The 25,074-nt window shown below is 43.7% G+C and overlaps 1 protein-coding gene across 2 annotated transcripts in view; it reads right to left on the reverse strand.

The window, feature by feature from the left end:
- The window catches only part of LOC109906225 (sushi, von Willebrand factor type A, EGF and pentraxin domain-containing protein 1), a 155,671-nt gene that overhangs the window by 107,828 nt on the left and 22,769 nt on the right, over positions 1–25,074 (reverse strand). For both annotated transcript variants that reach the window (XM_031791921.1, XM_031791920.1), the window contains exons 2-3: positions 13,728–13,983; positions 8,822–8,998 (exon numbers count right to left, since the gene is read on the reverse strand). In XM_031791921.1, coding sequence (XP_031647781.1) covers positions 8,822–8,998; positions 13,728–13,983 — 433 coding nt within the window. The remainder of the gene's footprint in view (positions 1–8,821; positions 8,999–13,727; positions 13,984–25,074) is intronic.

Here is a 25,074-nt window from a genome sequence, read left to right on the forward strand (position 1 = left end):
GATCAACAACAACGGAGAATCCACAAATCTAAACCTTAAATCCTCCAGCCTATCAATTTTATAAATTAGGAGACCCCCTCTTGACCGTACGACCTCTTCATATCCTCAGAGATTCTCAGGCATTCGCTGAGATGGTCACCACTGCCAAAATAAGTGTTTTGGACCGGCGCTCCAACATTTGTTGAGCAACTCCTCAGCTTTAATTTTGGACTAAAAGTCTGTGTTTTTTTTCTGTGGGCACATTGCCCTTCGTTGTTGGGAAGGGGGGGGACCTCCTATTTAGGAAGAGATTATTCATGGATACGCTCACATAACCTTAGCAGACACACACAAACACACACATGCATACACACACACAGTGCCATCAGAAAGTATTCACACTCCGTGGCTTTTCCACATGTTGTTGTGTTACAGACTGAATTTAAAATGGATTAAATGTCCCTGGCCAACACACAAGACCCCATAATGTCAAAGTAGAAGTAAGTTTTTAGAATATTTTACAAGTGAATTAAAAATGAAATGTCTTGAGTCAATACGTATTCAACTCCTTTGTTCTGGCAAGCCTAAATAAGTTTCATGGACTCACTCGGTGTGCAATAACAGTGTTTAACATGATTTTTGAATGACTACCTCATCTCTGTACCCCACACATACAATTATCTGTAAGGTCCCTCAGTCCAGCAGTGAATTTCAAACAAAGACACAACCAATGCCTCGTAAAGAAGGTAGCCTATTGGTAGATGGGTAAATAAAATTAAAAACAGACAGTCTCTATCCCTTTGAGGATGGTGAAGTTATTCATTACACTTTGAATGGTGCATCAAAACAGGGAGTCACTACAAAGATACAGGCATCCTTCCTAACTCGTTTGCTGGAAAGGAAAGAAACAGCTCAGGGATTTCCCCATGAGACCAATGGTGACATTAAATCAGTTACAGAGTTTAATGGCTGTAATAGGAAAAAACTGAGGATAGATCAACAACATTGTAATTACTCTACAATACTAATCTAAATGACAAAGTGCAAAGAAGGACCTAAGTGACAGAGTGCAAAGAAGGAAGCCTGTACAGAATAAAAAATATTCCTAAACAGGCATCCTGTTTGCATTAAGACACTAAAGTAAAACTGCAAAAAATGTGTCAAAGATGTTTGGGGGCAAATCCAACACAGTACCTCACTTCATATTTCATATCATATTTCCAATATGGTGGTGGCTGCATCATGTTATGGGTATGCTTGTCATTGACAAGGACTAGAGTTTTTTTTAGGATACAAATAAATGGAATAGAGCTAAGCGCAGGCAAAATCCTAGAGAAAAACCTGGTTCAGTCTGGTTTCTAACAGACACTGGGAGACAAATGTACCTTTCGGCAGAACACCAACCAAAAATACAAGGCCAAATATACACTGGAGTTGCTTACCAAGATGACATTGAATGTTCCTGAGTGGCCTAGTTACAGTTTTGACTTAAATTGGCTTGAAAATCTATGTAAATCTATGATCAATAACCTACGTGACAGAGCTTGAAGAATTTTTTAAAGAATTATGTGCAAACATTGTACAATCCAGGTGTGCAAAGCTAGAGACTTACCCAGAAAGGCTCACAGCTGTAATCGCTGCCAAAGGTGATTCTAACATGTACCGACTGGGTCATTTTCAGTATATTTGCAAACATTTCTAAAAACATGTTTTGATTTTGTCATTATGGGGTATTGTGTGTCGATGTGTGAGAGAGTTTTTTTTGGGTGGGGGGGTATTCAGGCTGTAACACAACAACATGTGGAATAAGTCAAGGTGTATGAATACTTTCTGAATGCACTGTGTACATACATACACAGCTGGAAAAGTGTGTGTGTATATATGCTGCATGTTGTCTGACAATGTAAACACGTGTATTGTATTGCTTCCTAAGGCATGGTCTGTATCATGTTGCTCCAGGTTGTTAGTGTTTGTGTATGAATGGGTCGTACTAGGACATATATGTGACTATATACTTAAAGGAAAAAAACTCAAATATCTTGAAAACTTCACCAAAACCTTTTGGGACTGTATTAACAGTGCAGTAAAAAAGAAATGTAGTTTATGAGTGGATTTTTCCTGGAAGTCAAAACAGAGAAGGGGCATGTCTGATTCTGCTAACATCAAAACTGACCTGGGTTCAGATAAGCTATGAAAGACAAATGTATTAGTCAAGAAGGAAATATTTGGTTTAGGTTGGCTCAAATGAATGCAAAGCAGGTCATTTACAAGTCAATGCTATTGATGTTTGCCAGAACCTGTCTTTTTACGGTGGAAAGGTTTAGCATTTCCGTCACTGTATGTCTGGCTCAGGACTCGTCTACAGATGTACGAACTTATTTTCCTGCCAAGCAAATTTGCTGTAGCAGGAAAATAATCCTGCAGCAACAACAAATGTGAATTATTATGTGGATTTTAATGAATGGACATTTTTGTAGGGGATGATACCATTTTCGTAAGGGCAAATCAAGTCTGACATTTCAAAGTGGAAATGACAAACTTTAGAAGCCTTTTAAAAACTAAAATACACTACACGATTGCATTTCCTGCTGTGCATTAATCCTCAGCAACAAAAGAGTGATCAAATTAAGATCCTACATCTGTACATCAGTGAACTGAAGCTCACTCTCTCCCAGTGATTCTCACTCTACAGATCGCAGCTCTGTCTCCAATCTTTTGTCTTTCTAAGCAACTAACTCGCTGACTTTCTCTGAGACTGGAGTACATCAGTGGAAGTTGATGCGATTCTCTCTCTATGGTTCGAGGCACCTGTCTGTCTCTGGAACCTTTCCTCTTTCACCCTGAGATTCTGAACACTGTCGCTGTTGTTTGTCTGTTTGAGATGGCTGATACACGACTCAGAGTGAGGGTGTGAGGAGAGAAGAGCTGGAGAGTCTCTGATAATTCATGGAGTGTTAGGGGTTCTCATCCTCTGGTTTCATACCAAATGCTTTTCCCGAACGCATTTACAGTCTATAACTAGTACTACACACAGGAGACCTAACACGGGGTTAGAGGATAGGAGAGGAGGATGAGGAGGAGGAAGAGGAGGAGTAAAACAAAGAAGGATTGCAACATTCATCCTCTTCTCTGCAATTCCCTGTCCTCTTCAGTATATCAAGACTCATTTTCTTCTTCTCCTTTTGTAGTTTTTATTTATGTTCACCTAGAGGCTTCCTCCTCGAGAGCAAATATTTACAGTGTGAGCTTAGAGGAAATAAATGGCCCCCCATGGAGAGAGACGGAGTCCTGGCTTCACTCCAGGTGGCACGCGTCACACACACACACACACACAAACACACACACCATCATGGACATCAAAGGGTCTATAGTTATTTAGGGAACACGGACAAGCTAATCACAGACCTATGACTCTTTAATTCTACCTCTTACATCTCTCTCTCTCTCTCTCTCTCTCTCTCTATCCCTCTCTCTCTATCCCTCTCTCTCTCTCTCTATCCCTCTCTCTCTCTCTCTCTCTCTCTCTAACCCTCTCTCTCTCTCTCTCTAACCCTCTCTCTCTCTCTCTCTCTCTCTCTCTCTCTCTCTCTCTCTCTCCCCTCTCTCTCTCTCTCTCTCTCTCTCTCTCTAACCATCTCTCTCTCTCTCTCTCTCTCTCTCCCTCTCTCTCTCTCTCTCTCTCTATCCCTCTCTCTCTCTCTCTCTCTCTCTCTCTCTCTATCCCTCTCTCTCTCTCTCTCTCTCTATCCCTCTCTCTCTCTCTCTCTCTCTCTCTCTCTCTCTATCCCCCTCTCGTTAGTCTCATTATAAAATTTATTTCAAGTCTTTTTTTTAGCAAACTACATACAATATCCCATAATGACAAAGCGAAAGCAGGTTTTTAGAAATGTTTGCACATTTAATGAAAATAAAAACAGAATACATTATTTACATAAATATTCAACTTGACTGGAGTCCACCTGTGTTAAATTCAATTGATTGGACATGACTTGGAAAGGCACACACCTGTCTGTATAAGGTCCCACTGTTGACAGTGCATGTCAACACAAATAAAAAAGCTGTGAGGTCGAAGGAATTGTGTTGAGGCACAGATCTGGGGAAGGGTAGCAAAACATTTCTGCAACATTGAAGGTCCGCAAGAACACAGTGGACCCCATCATTCTTAAATGGATTAAGTTTGGAACCACCCAGACTCTTCCTAGAGCTGACCGCCTGGCCAAACTGAGCAATCGGGGGAGAAGGGCCTTGGTCAGGGAGTTGATCAAGAGCCTGATGGTCACTCTTACAGAGCTCTAGACTTCCTCTGTGGAGACGGGAGAACCCTCCAGAAGGAGAACCATCTCTTTTTTTAGAGGCAGGGACTGGGAGACTAGTCAGGATCGAGGGAAAGATGAATGGAGCAAAGTACAGAGAGATCCTTGATGGAAACCTGCTCCAGAGCACACTGGGGTGAAAGCTCACCTTCCAACAGGACAACAACCCTGAGCACACAGCTAAGACAACACAGGTGTTTCTTCGAGACAAGTCTCTGAATGTCCTTGAGTGGCCCAGCCAGAGCCTGGACCTGATGGAACATCTCTGAGTGACCTGAAAATAGCTGTGCAGCAACGGTCCCCATCCAACCTGACAGAGCTTGATAGGATCTGCAGAGAGGAATGGGAGAAACTCCCCAAATACAGGTGTATCAAGCTTGTAGCGTCATATCCAAGAAGTCTCGATGCTGTAATCGCTGCCAAAGGTGTTTCAACAAAGTACTGAGTAAAGGGTCTGAATACTTTCCTGATATTTAAGTTTTTTATTTTCAATAGATTTGCATACATTTCTAAAAACCTGTTTTAGCTTTGTCATTAAGGGAAAAAAAACTTAACAAATGTTATAATAAGTCTGTAACGTAACAAAATGTGGAAAAAACCAAGGAATACTTTCCGAAGGCACTGTATCTCTCTCTCTCTCTCTCTCTCTCTCTCTCTCTCTCTCTCTCTCTCTCTCTCTCTCTCTCTCTCTCTCTCTCTCTCTCTCTCTCTCACTTGTTTTCTCTCTCTCTCTCTCCTCCCCCCTCCATCCTCCCTGTCCTCCCAGGCTTTGATAGTCCTGCCAGGGTGAGAGGAAGAGAGAAAGAAAATGAGATGTTACCCTCTGACTGCATCTATCACATTGTCTCCATTCTCTGGCTTCAGGCTAGACCTGACAACTGTTATTGGTATGGACTAGGAGTACACTGTGTCATGTTTTCCCTTTCAGTCATGTGACTTAGTAGCCTGGTCCCAGATATGTTTGTGCTGTCTTGCCAACTGCTGGGGTCATTGTCATGACAGCACAAACAGATCTGGGATCAGGCTAGATTAGTAATTTACGGGTGGACAAGAAGAATGGGGACTCTATTGACGCAAAGTAGCATGTTGTTTAAAGAGGCTACTTCTATCTTCTATCTCATCACATTCCACATGTTTTATTTTCCTGGTCCCCACAAGAATAGTAAAACATGTCCACACACACACACGCCCAAGGTCAGCTCCTCCCTGTCCAAACTAAAATATTCCTCAGTCCTGTACTTCAAGCTAGTGAAGAACCCGGCATTCACCTCCATCCACAGTAGCAGGCCTCTAAACAGTTCCTTCCCATCTCTAGTAGTTCAGAGTCTGAAGTGAAGACAACACTAACCCTGCTAACAGCAGCACAGACGTTACCCATAACTACCATAACACCTTTCACTAGGTCAAGCCTGGTGGTGTTTCAGAAGCACAACGTCAATATGAAATCCTGAGGAAGAGATCTGCATAACGATGGACGGTATATGGGGCAGAAATGCATGATGTAGGTGAATGTTGTTTTTATCTTTCCAAAAAAATAAAAATACAAAGGTTTGTATAACACCTTTATATACACTGCTCAAAAAAATTAAGGGAACACTAAAATAACACATCCTAGATCTGAATGAATGAAATATTCTTATTAAATACCTTTTTCTTTACATAGTTGAATGTGCTGACAACAAAATCACACAAAAATTATCAATGGAAATCAAATGTATCAACCCATGGAGGTCTGGATTTGGAGTCACACTCAAAATTAAAGTGGAAAACCACACTACAGGCTGATCCAACTTTGATGTAATGTCCTTAAAACAAGTCAAAATGAGGCTCAGTAGTGTGTGTGGCCTCCACGTGCCTGTATGACCTCCCTACAATGCCTGGGCATGCTCCTGATGAGGTGGCGGATGGTCTCCTGAGGGATCATACAGACCTTGACTAAAGCATCCGCCAACTCCTGGACAGTCTGTGGTGCAATGTGGCATTGGTGGATGGAGCGAGACATGATGTCCCAGATGTGCTCAATTGGATTCAGGTCTGGGGAACGGGCAGGCCAGTCCATAGCATCAATGCCTTCCTCTTGCAGGAACTGCTGACACACTCCAGCCACATGAGGTCTAGGATTGTCTTGCATTAGGAGGAACCCAGGGCCAACCGCACAAGCATATGGTCTCACAAGGGGTCTGAGGATCTCATCTCGGTACCTAATGGCAGTCAGGCTACCTCTGGCGAGCACATGGAGGGCTGTGCGGCCCCCCAAAGAAATGCCACCCCACACCATGACTGAGCCACCGCCAAACTGGTCATGCTGGAGGATGTTGCAGGCAGCAGAACATTCTCCACGGCGTCTCCAGACTATCACGTCTGTCACATGTGCTCAGTGTGAACCTGCTTTCATCTGTGAAGAGCACAGGGCGCCAGTGGCGAATTTGCCAAACTTGGTGTTCTCTGGCAAATGCCAAACGTCCTGCACAGTGTTGGGCTGTAAGCACAACCCCCACCTGTGTACGTCGGGCCCTCATACCACCCTCATGGAGTCTGTTTCTGACCGTTTGAGCAGACACATGCACATTTGTGGCCTGCTGGAGGTCATTTTGCAGGGCTCTGGCAGTGCTCCTCCTGCTTCTCCTTGCACAAAGGTGGAGGTAGCGGTCCTGCTGCTGGGTTGTGGCCCTCCTACGGCCTCCTCCATGTCTCCTGATGTACTGGCCTGTCTCCTGGTAGCGCCTCCATGCTCTGGACACTACGCTGACAGACACAGCAAACCTTCTTGCCACAGCTCGCATTGATGTGCCATCCTGGATGAGCTGCACTACAACTGAGCCACTTGTGTGGGTTGTAGACTCCGTCTCATGCTACCACTACAGTGAAAGCACCGCCAGCATTCAAAAGTGACCAAAACATCAGCCAGGAAGCATAGGAACTGAGAAGTGGTCTGTGGTTATCACATGCAGATCCACTCCTTTATTGGGGGTGTCTTGCTAATTGACTATAATTTCCACCTGTTTATGGTCTATTCCATTTGCACAACAGCATGTGAAATCTATTGTCAATCAGTGTTGCTTCCTAAGTGGACAGTTTGATTTCACAGAAGTGTGATTGACTTGGAGTTACATTGTGTTGTTTAAGTGTTCCCTTTATTTTTTTGAGCAGTGTATATAGAACATATAAGTTCTGCCTTGGACATGTTGAGGGTGGTGAGATTGTTGAGGGTGGTGAGCGACACACAGGAAGCAGTAACCTGCGGTTTAGCCTAGCGTCACACCACAGAAGGTTTGGAGGCAGCTTAATTGGGGAGGATGGGCTCAAGGTGATGACTGGAGCGGAATAAGGGGAATGGTATCAAATACATCAGACACATGGCTTCCAAGTGTTTGACGCCATTTCAGTTGCTCCGTTCCAGACATTATGAGCTGTTCCCTCAGCAGCCTCCTGTGTGTCACACAGCGTCTTCCTTCCTCAGAGTCTGTCTGTCTGTCTGCTTAAACACACACACACTCTGTCTGCTCTCTGGCTCTCTGCAATTCATTAAACAGGAGTTAATAAGCATACAACATCTGATTGTGATTTGGGAGTCGTTCCCGTTGGTGACCCTGATGCCCTCAGCACATTTCAGAGCCAGTATTTAAAAAATGTCGGCAGCAACAGCACAACAGGGGGAGCGAGAGAGAGCGAGAGTGAGGGAAAGAGAGAGAGAGAGAGAGAGAGAGAGAGCGAGAGTGAGGGAAAGAGAGAGAGAGAGAAAGAGAGAGAGAGAGAGAGAGAGAGAGAGAGAGAGAGAGAGAGAGCTAGGTCATCTGAGACCTAATGCACACAAACACACATCACTGTCTGTCACAGACCCTCACCAAGCCTCTCTACACACTGATAGGTCTAGGATCGACACACACACACACACACACATACACACACACACACACACACACACACACACACACACACACACACACACACACACACACACACACACACACACACACACACGGCTCCAAGGTCAGCTCCTACACCTTGGGGAAATGTGTTGATCATGATCTCAGCACTGACTGGCTATACAGACTCCTTAGTGAATCAATGACACTTGGTAATGTGTCCTTAACTCACGGTGAGCTTACAGGGCACTGGGCACTGTATAGAATACATTTGATTGAATATGATTGACAGGCATCATGGGGCTAAGTGGTCTGTTTTCAGAGGTGAACTAGTCAGATAGCCCAGGCTGAAACCCTCTGAAATCACACTTCACCATCCATCACCACATTCAGTCACTCTCCAAAGACCCCAGGGGTGTCCTGATTGACAACGGGTTCTTGAAACCATTGTGCACAGAACTGGTGCATACACCAAGGTGAAACCATTAGACACATTGTAGAGGGTCCACACTCCAAAAAGTTATTTTTGAAGTAATTTTAGGCTTACATATTTATTCACGAGGCAACAAGAATGGAGTCAACATGTCTGTCCTTACCATAGATATAAAACTGCTCTATGTCTATGGTCCATACTGGGCACATTCCCCTACATCTGTGACCTACCTGTGCACTCTTGCTGCAGCCCCTTGCCGTAGTGGCCCTTCTCACAGATACAGTCGTACTGGCCCGTGTGGGTGCCACACTTGCAGCTGGCCATGATGTCACAGCAGTCCGAACCTGCCTCGCACAGAGACGAGCAGCGGGATAGGTCCTCCTGGATGTAACTTCCTGTTGGCAGGTCTGAGGGGATACAAGGGTCGACACAGGGGTCAAAGGTCACCCGAGGATATTTGTAAATATTTTCATCATTTCATAAACTTCTTGCTTGGCCATAGAAAAGGAGAGAGGAGAGATGGAAAGAAAGGAGAGGTGGAGAAGAGAGGGAATGAGTGGAGGGTCAACTCACTAAAAGAGGAGCGAGGGGTGATGAGAAAGGAGAGGGAAAGCGAGAGGTGAGAGAGAACGAAGGCAGAGGAGAGGAGATAGCGAGGAGAGAGAGTGATTTTGTGATATAAGCAAACCAATGAATCAAACCAAAGGCCACTGGAAGAGGTCAATATACTGGTGGGAAAAAACATTCCTGAGTAATTTTACTGATAACTGTAGTTTACTCCAATCCTGATAACAGTAGATTACCGTAAATTGGCCTACTACTGTATAAACACATCTGTGTTGATGAATCCGGTGGAAATGTCACGTACGTTAAGCTAGGGCTAGACACGCTTATCTGCCTCATACATAAATAATGACAAAGGGAGCAGGATTGGCTGAGTGATTGCTTGTTCTTTCTGAGAAGCGGGAACCAATCAAAGAGCATTGTGGGCCAGATGTTTTTCACACATGGCTGAGGATGGTGTTTGGTCCAGGGGTTGGCAGATGTAGAGAAAGCAGACTTGGGTTCAAATAGCATTTGTACACTTGCAAAAATGTTAGCTACACTTGAATGAGCTTGCCTGGTGCAATGGACTCAATGGCTGGAGTGGGAGCTATGGCTGAAACTGGGGCTATGGGGCTGAGGGGCTGATGCTTGAGTTGGGGTTGGCAGCGGCGAGGAGTAGACTTGGAGAGGGAGAGTCAGTAAAACAGAGACAAACGGCAGGCTTGATAACATGAACTGGCTGCCATGGCTCACACTGGATCCGTCCCAAATTACACCCTAGTCCCTATATAGTCCTATGGGCCCTGTTCAAAAGTAGTTTACTATAAAGGGAATAGGGTGCCATTTGGGATGAACCGTCTGACAACCTTATCACTCTCTCTGTCTAACAGGACAGATTTACCACCGTCTAGGTTCTAATATAGGCTGTGTCCCAATGGTACTGTATTCCCTTTATAGTGCAATACTTTTGACCAGGGCCCATAGGGATATATACGGAATAGGGTGCCACTTGGGACGCTGAATAGATGGCTTCGGTGCTGCATGTTGTTGTTTTATGGACCGATGCAATTGACGTCTGAAAAATGATGACTCCAGCACCGAAGTATTTCACCTCCTTTTTGACTCTCTGATGTTATGTGTTGGCTAGATGTACAGAGCAAACTGTCTGCAGGACTTGGATGGAATTTTACCAAACTTCAATTTTTTATATATATACAGTGCATTCGGAAAGTATTCAGACCCCTTGACTTTTTCCACATTTTGTTAAATTACAGCCTTATTCTAAAATGGATTAAAGAACAACAAAACCCCATTATGACAAAGCAAAAACATGTTTTTAGGGATTTTTCCAAATGTATTAAAAGTAAAAAAACAGAAATACCTTATTTACATAAGTATTCAGACCCTTTGTTATGAGACTCGAAATGTATTTATTTACTGTATGTATTTTATTTCACCTTTATTTAACCAGGGAGGCTAGTTGAGAACACCTTTATTTAACCAGGTAGGCTAGTTGAGAACACCTTTATTTAACCAGGTAGGCCAGTTGAGAACACCTTTATTTAACCAGGGAGGCCAGTTGAGAACACATTTATTTAACCAGGGAGGCCAGTTGAGAACACATTTATTTAACCAGGGAGGCCAGTTGAGAACAAGTTCTCATTTACAACTGCGACCTGGCCAAGATAAAGCAAAGCAGTGCGACACAAACAACAACACAGAGTTACACATGGAATAAACAAACATACAGTCAATAACACAATAGAGAAAAATGTGTGCAAATGAGGTAAGATAAGGGAGGTAAGGCAATAAATAGGCCATAGGGGCGAAATAATTACAATTTAGCAATTAAACACTGGAGTGATAGATGTGCAGAAGATGAATGTGCAAGTAGAGATACTGGATTGCAAAGGAGCAAAAAAATAAATAACAATATGGGGATGAGGTATTTACAGATGGGCTATGTACAGGTGCAGTGATCTGTGAGCTCCTCTGACAGCTGGTGCTTAAAGTTAGTGAGGGAGATATGAGTCTCCAGCCAAACGAGGAATTGGCTTTGGGGGTGACCAGTGAAATATACCTTCTGGAGCGCGTGCTACGGGTGGGTGCTGCTATGGTGACCAGTGAGCTGAGATTAGGTGGGGTTTTACCTAGCAAAGACTTATAGACGACCTAGAGCCAGTGGGTTTGGCGACAAATATGAAGGGAGGGCCAGCCAACGAGAGCATACAAGTCGCAGTGGTGGGTAGTATATGGGGCTTTGGTGACAAAACAGATGGTACTGTGATAGACTGCATCCAATTTGCTGAAAAGAGTGATGGAGGCTATTTTGTAAATTACATCGCCGAAGTCAAGGATCGGCAGGATAGTCAGTTTTACGAGGGTATGTTGGGCAGCATGAGTGAAGGATGCTTTGTTGCGAAATAGGATTCTGGATTTAATTTAGGAATGGAAATTGAGGTGCAGGTGCATCCTGTTTCCCTTGAGCATTCTTGAGATGTTTCTACAACTTGATTGGAGAGCACCTGTGGTAAATTCAATTGATTGGACATGATTTGGAAAGACACACACCTGTCTATATAAGGTCCCACAGTTGACAGTGTTGGTCTGTGCAAAAACCAAGCTGAAGGAATTGTCCGTAGAGCTCTGAGACAGGAATGTGTCGAGGCACAGATCTGGGAAAGGTTATCAAAAAATGTCTGCAGCATCTCCAAGGTCTCCAAGAACACAGTGGCCTCCATCATTTCCATCATTTTTAAATGGAAGAAGTTTGAAACCCCCACGACTCTTCCTAGAGCTGACCGCCGGGCCAAAATGAGCAATTGGGGGAGAAGGGCCTTGGTCAGGGAGGTGACCAAGAACCCGATAGTCACTCTGACAGAGCTCCAGAGATCCTCTGTGGAGATAGGTGAACCTTCTAGAAGGACAACCATCTCTGCAGCACTCCACCAATCAGGCCTTTATGGTAGAGTGGCCAGACGGAAGCCACTCCTCAGTAAACGACACATGACAGACTGCTGGGAGTTTGCCATACGACACCTTGAGGACTCTCAGACCATGAGAAACAAGATTCTCTGATGAAACCAAGATTGAACTCTTTGGCCTGAATTCCAAGCATCACGTCTGGAGGGAACCTGGCACCATCCCTACGGTGAAGCATGGTGGTTGCGGCATCATGCTGTGGGGATGTTTTTCAGTGGCAGGGACTGGGAGACTAGTAAGGATTGAGGGAAAGTTGAATGGAGCAAAGTACAGAGAGATCCTTTATGAAAACCTGCTCCCGAGCGTTCAGGACCTCAGACTGGGGTGTAGGTTCACCTTCCATCAGGACAACAACCCTAAGCACACAGCCAATACAAGGCAGGAGTGGCTTCGGGACAAGCCTCTGAATGTCCTTGAGTGGCCCAGCCAGAGCCCGGACTTGAACCCCATCGAACATCCTGGAGAGACCTGAAAATAGCTGTGTAACGAGACTCCAACCTGACAGGGCTTGAGAAGGTTTGCAGAGAAGAATGAGAGAATCTCCCCAAATACAGGTATGCCAAGATTGTAGCATCATACCTAAGAAGAGTCAAGGCTGTAACCGCTGCCAAAGGTGCTTCAACAAAGTTCTGAGTAAAGGGTCTGAATACTTATCTAAATGTGATTTTTTATTTTTTATTTTGGAATAAATGCGCAAACAGTTTTTCGCTTTGCCGTTCTGGGTTATTGTGTGTAGAATGATGAGGGGGGGAAACGATTTAATCCATTTTAGAATAAATAAAATCAAAATCAAGTCAAATCAAATTGTATTTGTCACATGCGCTGAATACAGCAGGTGTAGACCTGACAATGAAATGCTTACCGGGGGCACCGGTGTTTAGGTAATTGAGATAATTATGTACATGTAGGTATAGTTATTAAAGTGGCTATGCATAGATAATAACAGAGTGGTAGCAGAGTGGGGGGGGGTGAAAATAGTCTGGGTAGCCATTTGATTAGCTGTTCAGGAGTGTTATGGCTTGGGAGTAGAAGCTGTTTAGAGGCCTCTTAGACCGAGACTCGGCTCTCCGGTACCGCTTGCAGTGCGGTAGCAGAGAGAACAGTCTATGACTAGGGTGGCTGGAGTCTTTGACTATTTTTAGGGCATTCCTCTGACACCGCCTGGTATAGAGGTCCTGGATGGGAGGAAGCTTGACCCCGGTGATGTATTGGTTGTAACGTTACGAAATGTGGAAAAAGTCAAGGGGTCTGAATACTTTCTGAATGCACTTTCTGAATGCACTAAATATCTTAGTCACAATGGGCTGCCTGTATGCAAAGTTGAGAAAAACATCATCCACTCAATCTTTCCTTCCCACAAATCTCCCATTGACATAGTACTGTAAAACCTGATTCACATAAGCCTTCAAGTGTCAGCCTGGGTACCAGTCTCTTGTGCTATCATTAAACTCCTTGCCACTCCTTTATGAAAACGTATTTGGCATGACACGCGAGTCAAATAAAATTGTATTCGTCATTGTGCTGAATACAACAAGTGGAGACTTGACAAGGAGTGGAAAAGAGTGGAAAGACTGGTACTCAAACTATTCAGTTGCTCATTCCCCTCACCTTCATGCAGCGCACGGCGAGCCAGGGCCTCAAACTCGGCGAAGTTGTGCACCAGGTAGCAGTGCTGGTCCTTGGGATGCGAGGCCATGTCATGTAACTCTCTGATGTTCCCCTGCCAGATCCCCAGGGTGTAGATCTCCACCCCCTGCTCCCTCAGAGCGGCCGCCACCGGGCGAGGGTCGCCACCGTTGGAGTAGCCGTCCGTTATCAGGAAGATCACCTTGGTGGCGTTGGCCCGCGAGTGACGCAGGATTTGCTGCGGGGGGGGGGAGAAGATTGGAATAATTAATACATGTGTGAATGAATGGTGGATGTAGTTGGATCATGATATTGTGGTATTGTGAAAGTGTGTGTGTGTTACGGTGTGTAACTCCATGAATATAGCAAATGCATTCATGTGGTTTGAAAGATACCATTGCTCGGAACGCAGAACAACATACCAACATATTTCCAACATTACTGACATGGTTACATTTTAGAGATGGAATGATTAATGATATTAGTTAACTGCACATACAACCCCCCCAACACACAGCTAAAGCGAACTTTCAAAGTATTTCAAAGATTTCGAAATCATATTTGCAGGACAGGACTCCCTCAGACACGGTAAAATAACAACTCAATGTTTATATCCCAGGACAAATTAGCTAGCAACAGCAAGCTAGCTAAATAGGACAAAAATGTAAGTGCAAGCTAGCTAGCTAAATTGCCAAAAATGTTTAATGCTTTTCGACCTGTCCCCAAATGAATGTCATTGGTTCAGAGTTTGTTTTGATATTTTAACCTGCGTGTCGTGATCACGTCTGGTGTGGGGGTACAAAATAAAATGATGCACGGTGGCGCACGCAGCCGGTCTAATTGGCTTCAAGCGTCTCCAGCGGGGTAATGTAATTACTCCTCTCCTCAAAGTCACCCTGGTTCTCATCCCAAAATCCCAGTCCTGGCTGCTGCCCGCTCCCAGCTGTCAGTGCACCCTGGCAGGCTGCTTAGTTATGGTATGGGCCCTCCATGGATCTCCCCTAGACCTAACTCCTGTCTGCTGTCACCAAACCACAGTGATGTCTTTGCGGCCTGAGGAGGGGGTGGAGTAGAGGTGAGGAGAGGAGAGAGAGACATGACTGAGAGAGAGGTTTGTGTCTTGGGGTGTTTCTGGGTCTTTTATGGGGCGGTTGTTCAAAGGGCTGTGGGGCCGCAGTGGTTCGTGTTACGGTGTGAGACGATGACTGATGGCTGGTGCTGAAGAAGGGGTTGCCACAGCTGAGTGTGTATATATATATATATATATATATAGAGTATATATAGCTACATACACACACTGGTTCCTCTATCGCATATAAAACAGTTGTGGGCCTCACTAATTGTAGGATTTGACAGCTGGTAAAGCGAAACACCTTTTGGCATGATGCCTCTGTGTGTGTTTGTGTGTGTGTGTGTGTGTGTGTGTGTGTGTGTGTGTGTGTGTGTGTGTGTGTGTGTGTGTGTGTGTGTGTGTGTGTGTGTGTGTGTGTGTGTGTGTGTGTGTGTGTGTGTGTGTGTGTGTGTGTGTGTGTGTGTGTGTGTGTGTACATCACATGCATTTCCTCAACAATGTACTTGGCAGGTCCTACTGTGTGATACATCCATCTAAGAAAGATAGAAAGCAGCAGTGGAAGGGTGTCTGTATTTGAGTTTAGATATCTGTCAAAGCATAGAGATAGGAGAGAGAGAGAGACATGGGAGAGAGAGAGAGAGAGAGAGAGAGAGAGAGAGAGGGAGAGAGAGGGGGAGAGAGGGGGAGACAGAGAGAGAGAGAGAGAGAGAGAGAGAGAGAGGGGGGGGGGGGGGGGGGAGACAGAGACAGAGACAGAGAGAGAGAGAGACTGAGCGAGAGAGAGAGAGAGTGAGAGAGAGAGAGAGAGAGAGAGAGAGAGAGAGAGACAGTCCAAAGAGTCCAAAGAGTTTAAGGAAACTTTGCCGCTGTGCGTTCCAAAACGCCTCACACACTTTGGCAAGAGAGCAGAGAGGAGATGAGTGCTCCATATGTGCGGAGCTGCTGGGGGAGATATTCACATGCACACAAACACACACACACACACACACACAAACACACACACACTGTTGTTAAAGAAGGGATGGAAGAGTGGTGCATCTGAACAGATGCTACATTGCCTTAAGTGGGGCTCATTGTTTGGGATATGACAAGGGCCAGATGCCAGACTACAGAAGATGTTGCCAAGAGCTTCTACCACCTTATGGGGCCATCATGGTGACAATGTCCTCAAGCCATTCATCCAATCAAATGGGATCTATGTGAATGAATATCAAATAAGTCCCCCTCCCTCTCTCCCTCTCCCTCGGCAGCCCAGTGTCTTTGATCAAGGCTCAGACACACCTGTCTCTGTACGAGCTGTGGGTAATCCCAGCTGTATGGCTGCTCCTGTACCTGTGGCCATATGCTTACAAGATACAGTACCAGTCAAAGGTTTGGACACACCTACTCATTCAGGGGTTGTTCTTTATTTGGACTATTTTCTACATTGTAGAATAACAGTGAAGACATCAACACTATATATAAAACTGAGCACTTGTTGGCTGCTTTTCCTTCCCTCTGCGGTCCAACTCATCCCAAACCCTCTCAATTGAGTCGAAGTCGGGTGATTGTGGAGGCCAGGTCATCTGATACAGCACTCCATCACTTTGCTTCTTGGTCAAATAGCCCTTACACAGCCTGGAGATTTGGTCAAACCATCACACCTCCTCCTCCATACTTCACGGTGGGAACCACACATGCGAAGATCATCCGTTCATCCGTTCAGTTGGAAAAACATCTCAAAATTCACAAAAATCGCAAATTTGGACTCATCAGACCAAAGGACAGATTTCCACCGGCCTACTGTCCATTGCTTGTGTTTCTTGGACCAAGCAAGTCTCTTCTTCTTGTTGGTGTCCATTAGTAGTGGTTTCTTTGTAGCAATTTGACCATGAAGGCCTGATTCACGCAGTCTCCTCTGAACAGTTGATGTTGAGATGTGTCTGTTACTTGAACTCTGTGAAACATTTATTTGGTGCAGTTAACTCTAATGAACTTATCCTCTGAACTTATCCTTCCTTTCTTGTGGCGGTCATCATGAGAGCCAGTTTCAAGATTGCCCTTGATTGTTTTTGCAACTGCACTTGAAGAAACTTTGAAGTTCTTGAAATTTTGTCGATTGACTGATCTTCATGTCTTAAAGTAATGATGGACTAAAATTCCACAAATTAACTTTTAACAAGGCACACCTGTTAATTAAAATGCATTCCAGGTGACTACCTCATGAAGCTGGTTGAGAGAATGCCAATAGTGTGCAAAGCGGTCATCAAGACAAAGGGTGGTTACTTTGAAGAATCTCAAATATAAAGTACATTTTGATTTGTTTAACACTTTTTTGGTTACTACATGATTCCATGTGTGTCATTTCATAGTGTTGATGTCTTCACTATTATTCTACAATGTAGAAAATAGTAAATAGTAAAAAAAAACACAAAAAAACCCTGAAATGCGTAGGTGTGTCCAAAATGTTGACTTGAACTGTACTTCCAAGTAGTGTTCAGATGCACCCAGGGAAGTAACAATGTCTGCCCGATGCAGGCTGGGCACACCTGATATAGGTGATGAAGGAAGATTCTCTGCGGTTCACTGAGGTAAAATGGAGGACGGGTCACTGAGGTAAAATGGAGGACAGGTCACCTGGGTAAAATGGAGGACGGGTCACTGAGGTAAAATGGAGGACGGGTCACTGAGGTAAAATGGAGGACGGGTCACTGAGGTAAAATGGAGGACGGGTCACTGAGGTAAAATGGAGGACGGGTCACTGAGGTAAATTGGAGGACGGGTCACTGAGGTAAAATGGAGGATGGGTCACCTGGGTAAAATGGAGGACTATGCCTTCCTATCATTCTGCTATGCCTTCCTATAATTCTGCTATGCCTTCCTATCATTCTGTTATGCCTTCCTATCATTCTGCTATGCCTTCCTATCATTCTGCTATGCCTTCCTATAATTCTGCTATGCCTTCCTATCATTCTGTTATGCCTTCCTATAATTCTGCTATGCCTTCCTATCATTCTGCTATGCCTTCCTATCATTCTGCTATGCCTTCCTATCATTCTGCTATGCCTTCCTATAATTCTGCTATGCCTTCCTATCATTCTGCTATGCCTTCCTATGATTCTGTTATGCCTTCCTATAATTCTGCTATGCCTTCCTATCATTCTGCTATGCCTTCCTATCATTCTGCTATGCCTTCCTATCATTCTGCTATGCCTTCCTATGATTCTGTTATGCCTTCCTATAATTCTGCTATGCCTTCCTATGATTCTGTTATGCCTTCCTATCATTCTGCTATGCCTTCCTATCATTCTGCTATGCCTTCCTATCATTCTGTTATGCCTTCCTATCATTCTGCTATGCCTTCCTATCATTCTGTTATGCCTTCCTATCATTCTGTTATGCCTTCCTATCATTCTGTTATGCCTTCCTATCATTCTGCTATGCCTTCCTATCATTCTGCTATGCCTTCCTATAATTCTGCTATGCCTTCCTATGATTCTGTTATGCCTTCCTATAATTCTGCTATGCCTTCCTATGATTCTGTTATGCCTTCCTATAATTCTGCTATGCCTTCCTATGATTCTGTTATGCCTTCCTATCATTCTGTTATGCCTTCCTATGTTTCTGTTATGCCTTCCTGTCATTCTGTTATGCCTTCCTATCATTCTGTTATGCCTTCCTATCATTCTGCTATGCCTTCCTATCATTCTGCTATGCCTTCCTATCATTCTGTTATGCCTTCCTATGTTTCTGTTATGCCTTCCTGTCATTCTGTTATGCCTCTTTTTCTTCCTCCAGAATATATATCTTATTCCAGAGTGGATAAATACAAACCAAATGCGAACGGAAAACAAGAGCCAACCCCCCCCCCCCTCCCCCGGTCGGAAGTTGAGAGTGCTTGTTTTGACATGGTATCTGTTCTTGGCAAGAACAACTACAACCCAGAGCCAAGTTAGCGGACAAAAAAACATAACACAAAACACTACCTCCCCCCCTGGACAGACGCTAGTAGACTCAACTTTGCCACCATTGAGCAATATCTCAGAGGTGTACATACTTTATATATGGGTCAGTTTCAGCAGAATTTTGACAAAGTCAATTCTCTAAGATGACATCTGATCTTTATTCCGCCCAAACATGTTTTCGAATGGTAGACATGACAGCTTCCTCTCTCTGTCTCAACACATAATAGGAAGGGGAATGGTTTAGTTTCAGTTGTCTTTACATTCTTAAGGATTTCACCAAACTCTATATTTGTTTCATTATATCTAGACAGGGAAGCACAAAATCCAACACTAGAACAGAAGAATCCTGTTCATAGACTTATTCATTTCCATTCATTCATTGTTTCTCTGATGCCCTACCTACACTCCCACAATGGGCTGTCTATCCTTAGGCATCTGCCAAACCACCCCGCTATATTCTGCTAATAACCTCCATATTAGTGGTGCCCTCATTTTAAAAACGTTCGAAACTCAATTACAACAAAACCTCCTTAAACACAGGAATGACAGAGTAGCATAACTCTGTTTAGTATACATCCATTCCAGTGACAGTTATAGACACGAGCTGTGTTTGAGTACACATACTAACACACTGTATACTACATAATGAGCATATACTACATTCTATATACTATTAGGTCATTTTAGTGTACTGTAAATAAGCGGTATCCTTTCAGTTGACGTACAGGTGCTTCGCCTGTCTACAGGAAGTTGATGCTGTTGCTATGCAACCACTTGCTAGCTTGTTAGCATAGCAAATTACTAGCTAGACATGTTTCGACTTTGGGTGTGTTATTATATTCAGTCTGGGGTGCCAGAGTGCGATCTGGGCATTTATAAATTCAGATCATTGTTAGATTGTCTGTTTGTAAATTCAGAGCGTTTCGAGCGCACACTGGACGCTCTGGCCGATGAGTAGGTTCGCTGTGCTACTGCCAACAATTTAATTACGCTTTTCTGCTGACACAAGCCATATTCAACTGGCGTTGAGAGTTTGTAAATTCATCAGTTATTCTGAGTTCTTGCACAGGTACACTCAGACGAGAGTCGTCTGATATCGGAGTAGATTTACGAACGCACCCGAATGCCCAACGACTCTACCACTGAGGTAAACTAAGAACAGGAATAATCAAGTCAATAAACTTTGGGTAGTTAGTTAGATAGCATATAGTTAAGGTAGCTAGCTGACATACCGGTACATACTGCTGTAATGATATGCTATGCGGTTCATAAGGATAGCGTAGCAAACAAATTGCCAACAGAACGTGTAAGGTAACGTATTTGAAAAGTCATTACTTTCTTACATTGCTCAAAATGTTCTTAACATTTGTCATAATTGGTTAAAGCAATGAATTTGTATCCGCTCTCGTTGGACTTTGGCTCCATATTTTCTGCCATTTTCTTCAAATCTGAAAATGTGAAGCCACGCCCATTTTCTCAAGAGGGGCCCTAAAAGCACAGAAATAGTGTCTGCTGCTTGAATACTTTGTATTTTGGCAAATGTAGTACGACATCCAGGAACATTTGGCATACTACTGTAATATAGCCATACTACGATCTATAAGCATACTATTGTCATGACGTTGGCCTCTTTGGGTATAGCCAGCCCCATCCCCCTCTCCCTGCCTCCCCCTTGCCTGCTTCAACTAGGCTGCTGTGGTCAGAGAGATGTCATAAATTCCTGAGGATCTCCTCATGGACACACAGTATAGAGAGAGTAAATTTTCATAGAGAACAAAGGAATTCCTTCCACCTCACAGAACTTGAGGTACGAACAAATTTCATGTTCCGGAGAAAGTATAAAAGATCGGTGAAGAATCCAGCTACGAACTGGTCCGTTTGTCATAACTTGGGGAAGCTCATGGGAGACGGTGTGGCCACATTACCATAACGCTGTTTATATAATAGCCTCAGATATAAGGTTTACATCTAATTGTTGTATAATATGAATGAGTGAGTATGATACTGTTTACACAATTTTACAATGTGATTTTGGACTGTTTAATGAAGGACAACTCAAAAAGAGGATTGGAGTTAACTAAATCAGAGGACCGCCCCTGAGCCCAGTTAGGGTCAGGCGTTCTGGGACAGCCCTTTTTTGCCATTCCGAATAAAACCCAACTTTGAGAAATTATCACCAGACCATGTTTTCCTCCATTAGGAGGAGACACAGGTTGTAGACCATTGCTGAATCTTTTAACCATACCACATGGTTAAACTCTTAGACTATCGATACCGACAGAATAAGAACAAGTCTTTGATATGAATTACTAGTCTGCAGCTAGGAATTCGTTATCATTGAACGCGAAGAACGACAACCGCCGAAACATCCATTCTATAACAAATGAATGAATGTCACTCTGAACCAGCCACTATAACCACGACAGAGAGAGAGAGAGAGAGAGAGAGAGGACGAAACTCTCCAACAGAAACAGAAACAAACTTTTCACCAGCGATCAAGACAACACACTGAGCGTAAATATATATATTGATTGCAATTGTTCCCGAAAGACTGAGCGTTCATGTGCAAAGGATTAGCATTTCAATTGTTATAATTATCACTCTGTAGTGACTTCTTAGTCGACCCCCCACTTCCCCTTTTGTCTAACAAGCCTCGATGCCGGTTTAGCCCACTAAGGCACATTCTCCTATCATTTCTTGTCACCACATTTACCTTGTTTGTTTGTTTGTTTGTTTATTGCATTTCTGTGAATTACTTAGTTAGTAATAAATACATTATTTAAGACAATTGATGTATGGATGACTCATAGTGAAGACTGGGTTCGTGCAGATAACCAACAATTTTTGACGTTTGGAATGAGACTAACGTGAGGTAAAGTAAATAATTCATTAATTCGAAGACTAATTGATCAGATAAAATATCTGAAAAGTTATTTTAGGAAATGATAACTTTGTAATCTGAATATTTGTCCTTGGTGCCCCGACTTCCTAGTAATTATGGTTACATGATTAATCAGTCTAATCGCGTAATACTAATTACAGAGAATCTTTGATATAAACTATGTCTTCAGTTAATGATAGTAAAGACACGACACTATATACTCAATGTACATCACAAATAGTACAGTTAGTGTGGTAAGTATGAGTATATGAACACAGCTAAGGTGAAAAGGGGCCAACAACTCAAAGAGATTGTCTGCGTGCGAAAAGGCAGCATATTAACTCTATAGTGCACTATTTTTGACCAGTAGTGATAAACCTATAGGGAATCTCAGAATCTGGTGTCAAATAGGTCAAAATGAATTGCAGTATATAAGAACTAGGATGCCATTTGGGATGTAACCCTTGTCAGTCTGATGCTACACAGAGACACATCGTGAAAAGCAAAGCCTGTTCTCATTGAATGTCATTGAGCCCTAGGACCATGCCCCAGGACTACCTGACATGATGACTCCTTGCTGTCCCCAGTCCACCTGGCCATGCTGCTGTTCCAGTTTCAACTGACCTGAGCCCTAGGACCATGCCCCAGGACTACCTGACATGATGACTCCTTGCTGTCCCCAGTCCACCTGGCCATGCTGCTGCTCCAGTTTCAACTTCCACCTGACTGTGCTGCTGCTCCAGTTTCAACTGTTCTGCCTTATTATTATTCGACCATGCTGGTCATTTATGAACATTTGAACATCTTGGCCATGTTCTGTTATAATCTCCACCCGGCACAGCCAGAAGAGGACTGGCCACGCCACATAGCCTGGTTCCTCTCTAGGTTTCTTCCTAGGTATTGGCCTTTCTAGGGAGTTTTTCCTAGCCACCGTGCTTCTACACCTGCATTGCTTGCTGTTTGGGGTTTTAGGCTGGGTTTCTGTACAGCACTTTGAGATATCAGCTGATGTACGAAGGGCTATATAAATAAATGTGATTTGATTTGATTTGATTTGAATAAGCAAACCCTATGGAGTCCTATTTTTATTAGAGATCTGCACGGCACCACTACTTTAGTAACTGTCCAGTCTAGCAACAGTAAGAGATGGGGAGTGGACACTCACTCACGTAATTACCAGAGACAGTGGAGCGAAGTAAAGGGCTCCTGTATTACAAGCTTTGCTACTTCCTGTCATAACAACCATCAATCAAACCAACACAAGAGGAAAGATGAGAGATGGTGTGTGTGTGCGTGTGTGCGTGTGTGCGTGCGTGTGTGTGTGTGTGTGCGTGTGTGCGTGTGTGTGTGTGTGTGTGTGTGTGTGTGTGTGTGTGTGTGTGTGTGTGTGTGTGTGTGTGTGTGTGTGTGTGTGTGTGTGTGTGTGTGTGTGTGTGTGTGTGTGTGCGTGTGCGTGTGCGTGTGTGCGTGTGCGTGTGTGTGCGTGTGCGTGCGTGTGTGTGTGTGTGCGCATGGGTGTGTGCATGTGTGTGTGCCGATGTGTGTATGTGTGTGTGCAAAATATGCTGCTAGTACATTGGCAGAACGCATTTGGGGGGAATGATACATTTAACATGTCACTGTGTTCCCATCATAATGCATATACTGTAATTAAACATTTAGAAGTCAGCATGTTCCCATCAAATGTGACAACCAGTGTAATTGGACAGGGAGCATGATTGAGGGGGGAAGGTGATTCAACATGGACAGAGAGAGAGAGAGAGGGAGAGAGAGAGAGAGAGAGAGAGAGAGAGAGAGAGACCTGCAAGCTAGACAGACAGATCTAGACAATGTGAGTGAGTGAGTGAGTGAGTGAGTGAGTGAGTGAGTGAGTGAGTGAGTGAGTGAGTGAGTGAGTGAGTGAGTGAGTGAGTGAGTAAGTGAGTGAGTGAGTGTCCCTTCCCCTGTAGTGTGGTCTCAATCAACTCCAGATGGGGTGGATTGACCTGGCGAGGGCTCTCCGTGCTGGCATTCGCCTCCAGCCAAAATCCCCAGTGAGCCCAAGTCCCACTTCCCAAAGACAACAGAGAGGGAAGCAACGCAGGCGGATAAGATCTCTGTAACAGGCCTGACAGATCATGACTGAGCCTTTAGGATCCACTGGGATCTCCTGTACTAACCCTGGACCAATCCACTTAGTTAGGCCTGCAGTAATCTCTCTCTCTATCCTCTCTCTATCAAATACAAGTTCAGATTGCTTTATTGGCATGAAATACAATTAGATATTGCCAAAGCAATATAGCGGTACAGCATTTCAGTAAATACAGAACAATGCAATGAGGATAATGAAATGTACATGGATGATGGTTACACTATGTATTATTCAGAGGTTATATACAATGGAAATACTTCAGGGAATTTATGTTAATGGAGTGTCATTCGACCTATGGTAATATCCATATCTGGCAGTAATATTTGTGGTTTCTCCCTCACCCAGAATAATTCCCAGTTTTATGTCATTAGTAAATGCTCTTGATCTTATTTGGGAGTATTTCTCATAGTAGAGGAAAAAGCAAATCTCTGTTTCTACCTCCCCTGTCGTACAGTGACCACACAGACGCTCCTCTTTGGGTAGCCATGTCTTTTTGTGTCTCCCTTTTTCTATAGCCAGTTGGTGGTCGCTGAGCCTGTATTTGGTCAGGATCTGTCTCTGTTTTGTATTTCTGACAGAGTAGAGATATTCTGCCAATTTGTTTTCTCTTTTGAGGGCCAAATAGCAATTTAGTTTGTTCTGTGTTTTTTGTAGAATTTTCCCAATTGGTCAAATAGGAGGTTTTAGTTGCTGTAACGATCTGTGTTCCCTGTGTGTTGGGATAATAGGGTTGGTAAGTATTTTTAAAGCTGTCTTAGGGGACTCTTTTCCGTGTTCAGTTCTTCGGTTTCCAGTGCTTTGAATTATAAGGATGTTTTAAGGCTTCATTTCAAATGGTGTCAAAATGTGTCCTTTTCTTTATGTTTCCAATTAAAGGGAATCTTCAGAGTTCCTCTCTGCATTATTTGGTACTTTCTTTTGGAGATTTAGGATAATTCTGCAGAATTCTGGATGTAGATTTTCTATTGGGTTTTCCGCCCATTGCTTATAAACGTAATTACAAGTTGGACCCCAAACTTGGCTTCCATATGGTGCAACGGGTAAAATTACACAATTTCATATTTTGCACCCGATTTGGAATATTTATTTTGGAGAATTTTCTATTTATGGAATAAAATCATTTGTAGGCTTTTCTTTGTGCATTCACTGCCAGACCAAATCCTCCAGAGGGGCTGATTTTTAGTTCCAGGTAGTTGTGCCATTGGGCATGTTCCAACCATGGTATTTCCTCATTTGAAGGACTGCTACGACTTTGGTTTTCTGAAAGTTGATGTTGATTGCCCAGTTGATGCTGTACTCAC

The sequence above is a fragment of the Oncorhynchus kisutch genome, linkage group LG16 (genome assembly GCF_002021735.2).
Source record: "Oncorhynchus kisutch isolate 150728-3 linkage group LG16, Okis_V2, whole genome shotgun sequence".
NCBI lineage: Eukaryota > Metazoa > Chordata > Actinopteri > Salmoniformes > Salmonidae > Oncorhynchus > Oncorhynchus kisutch.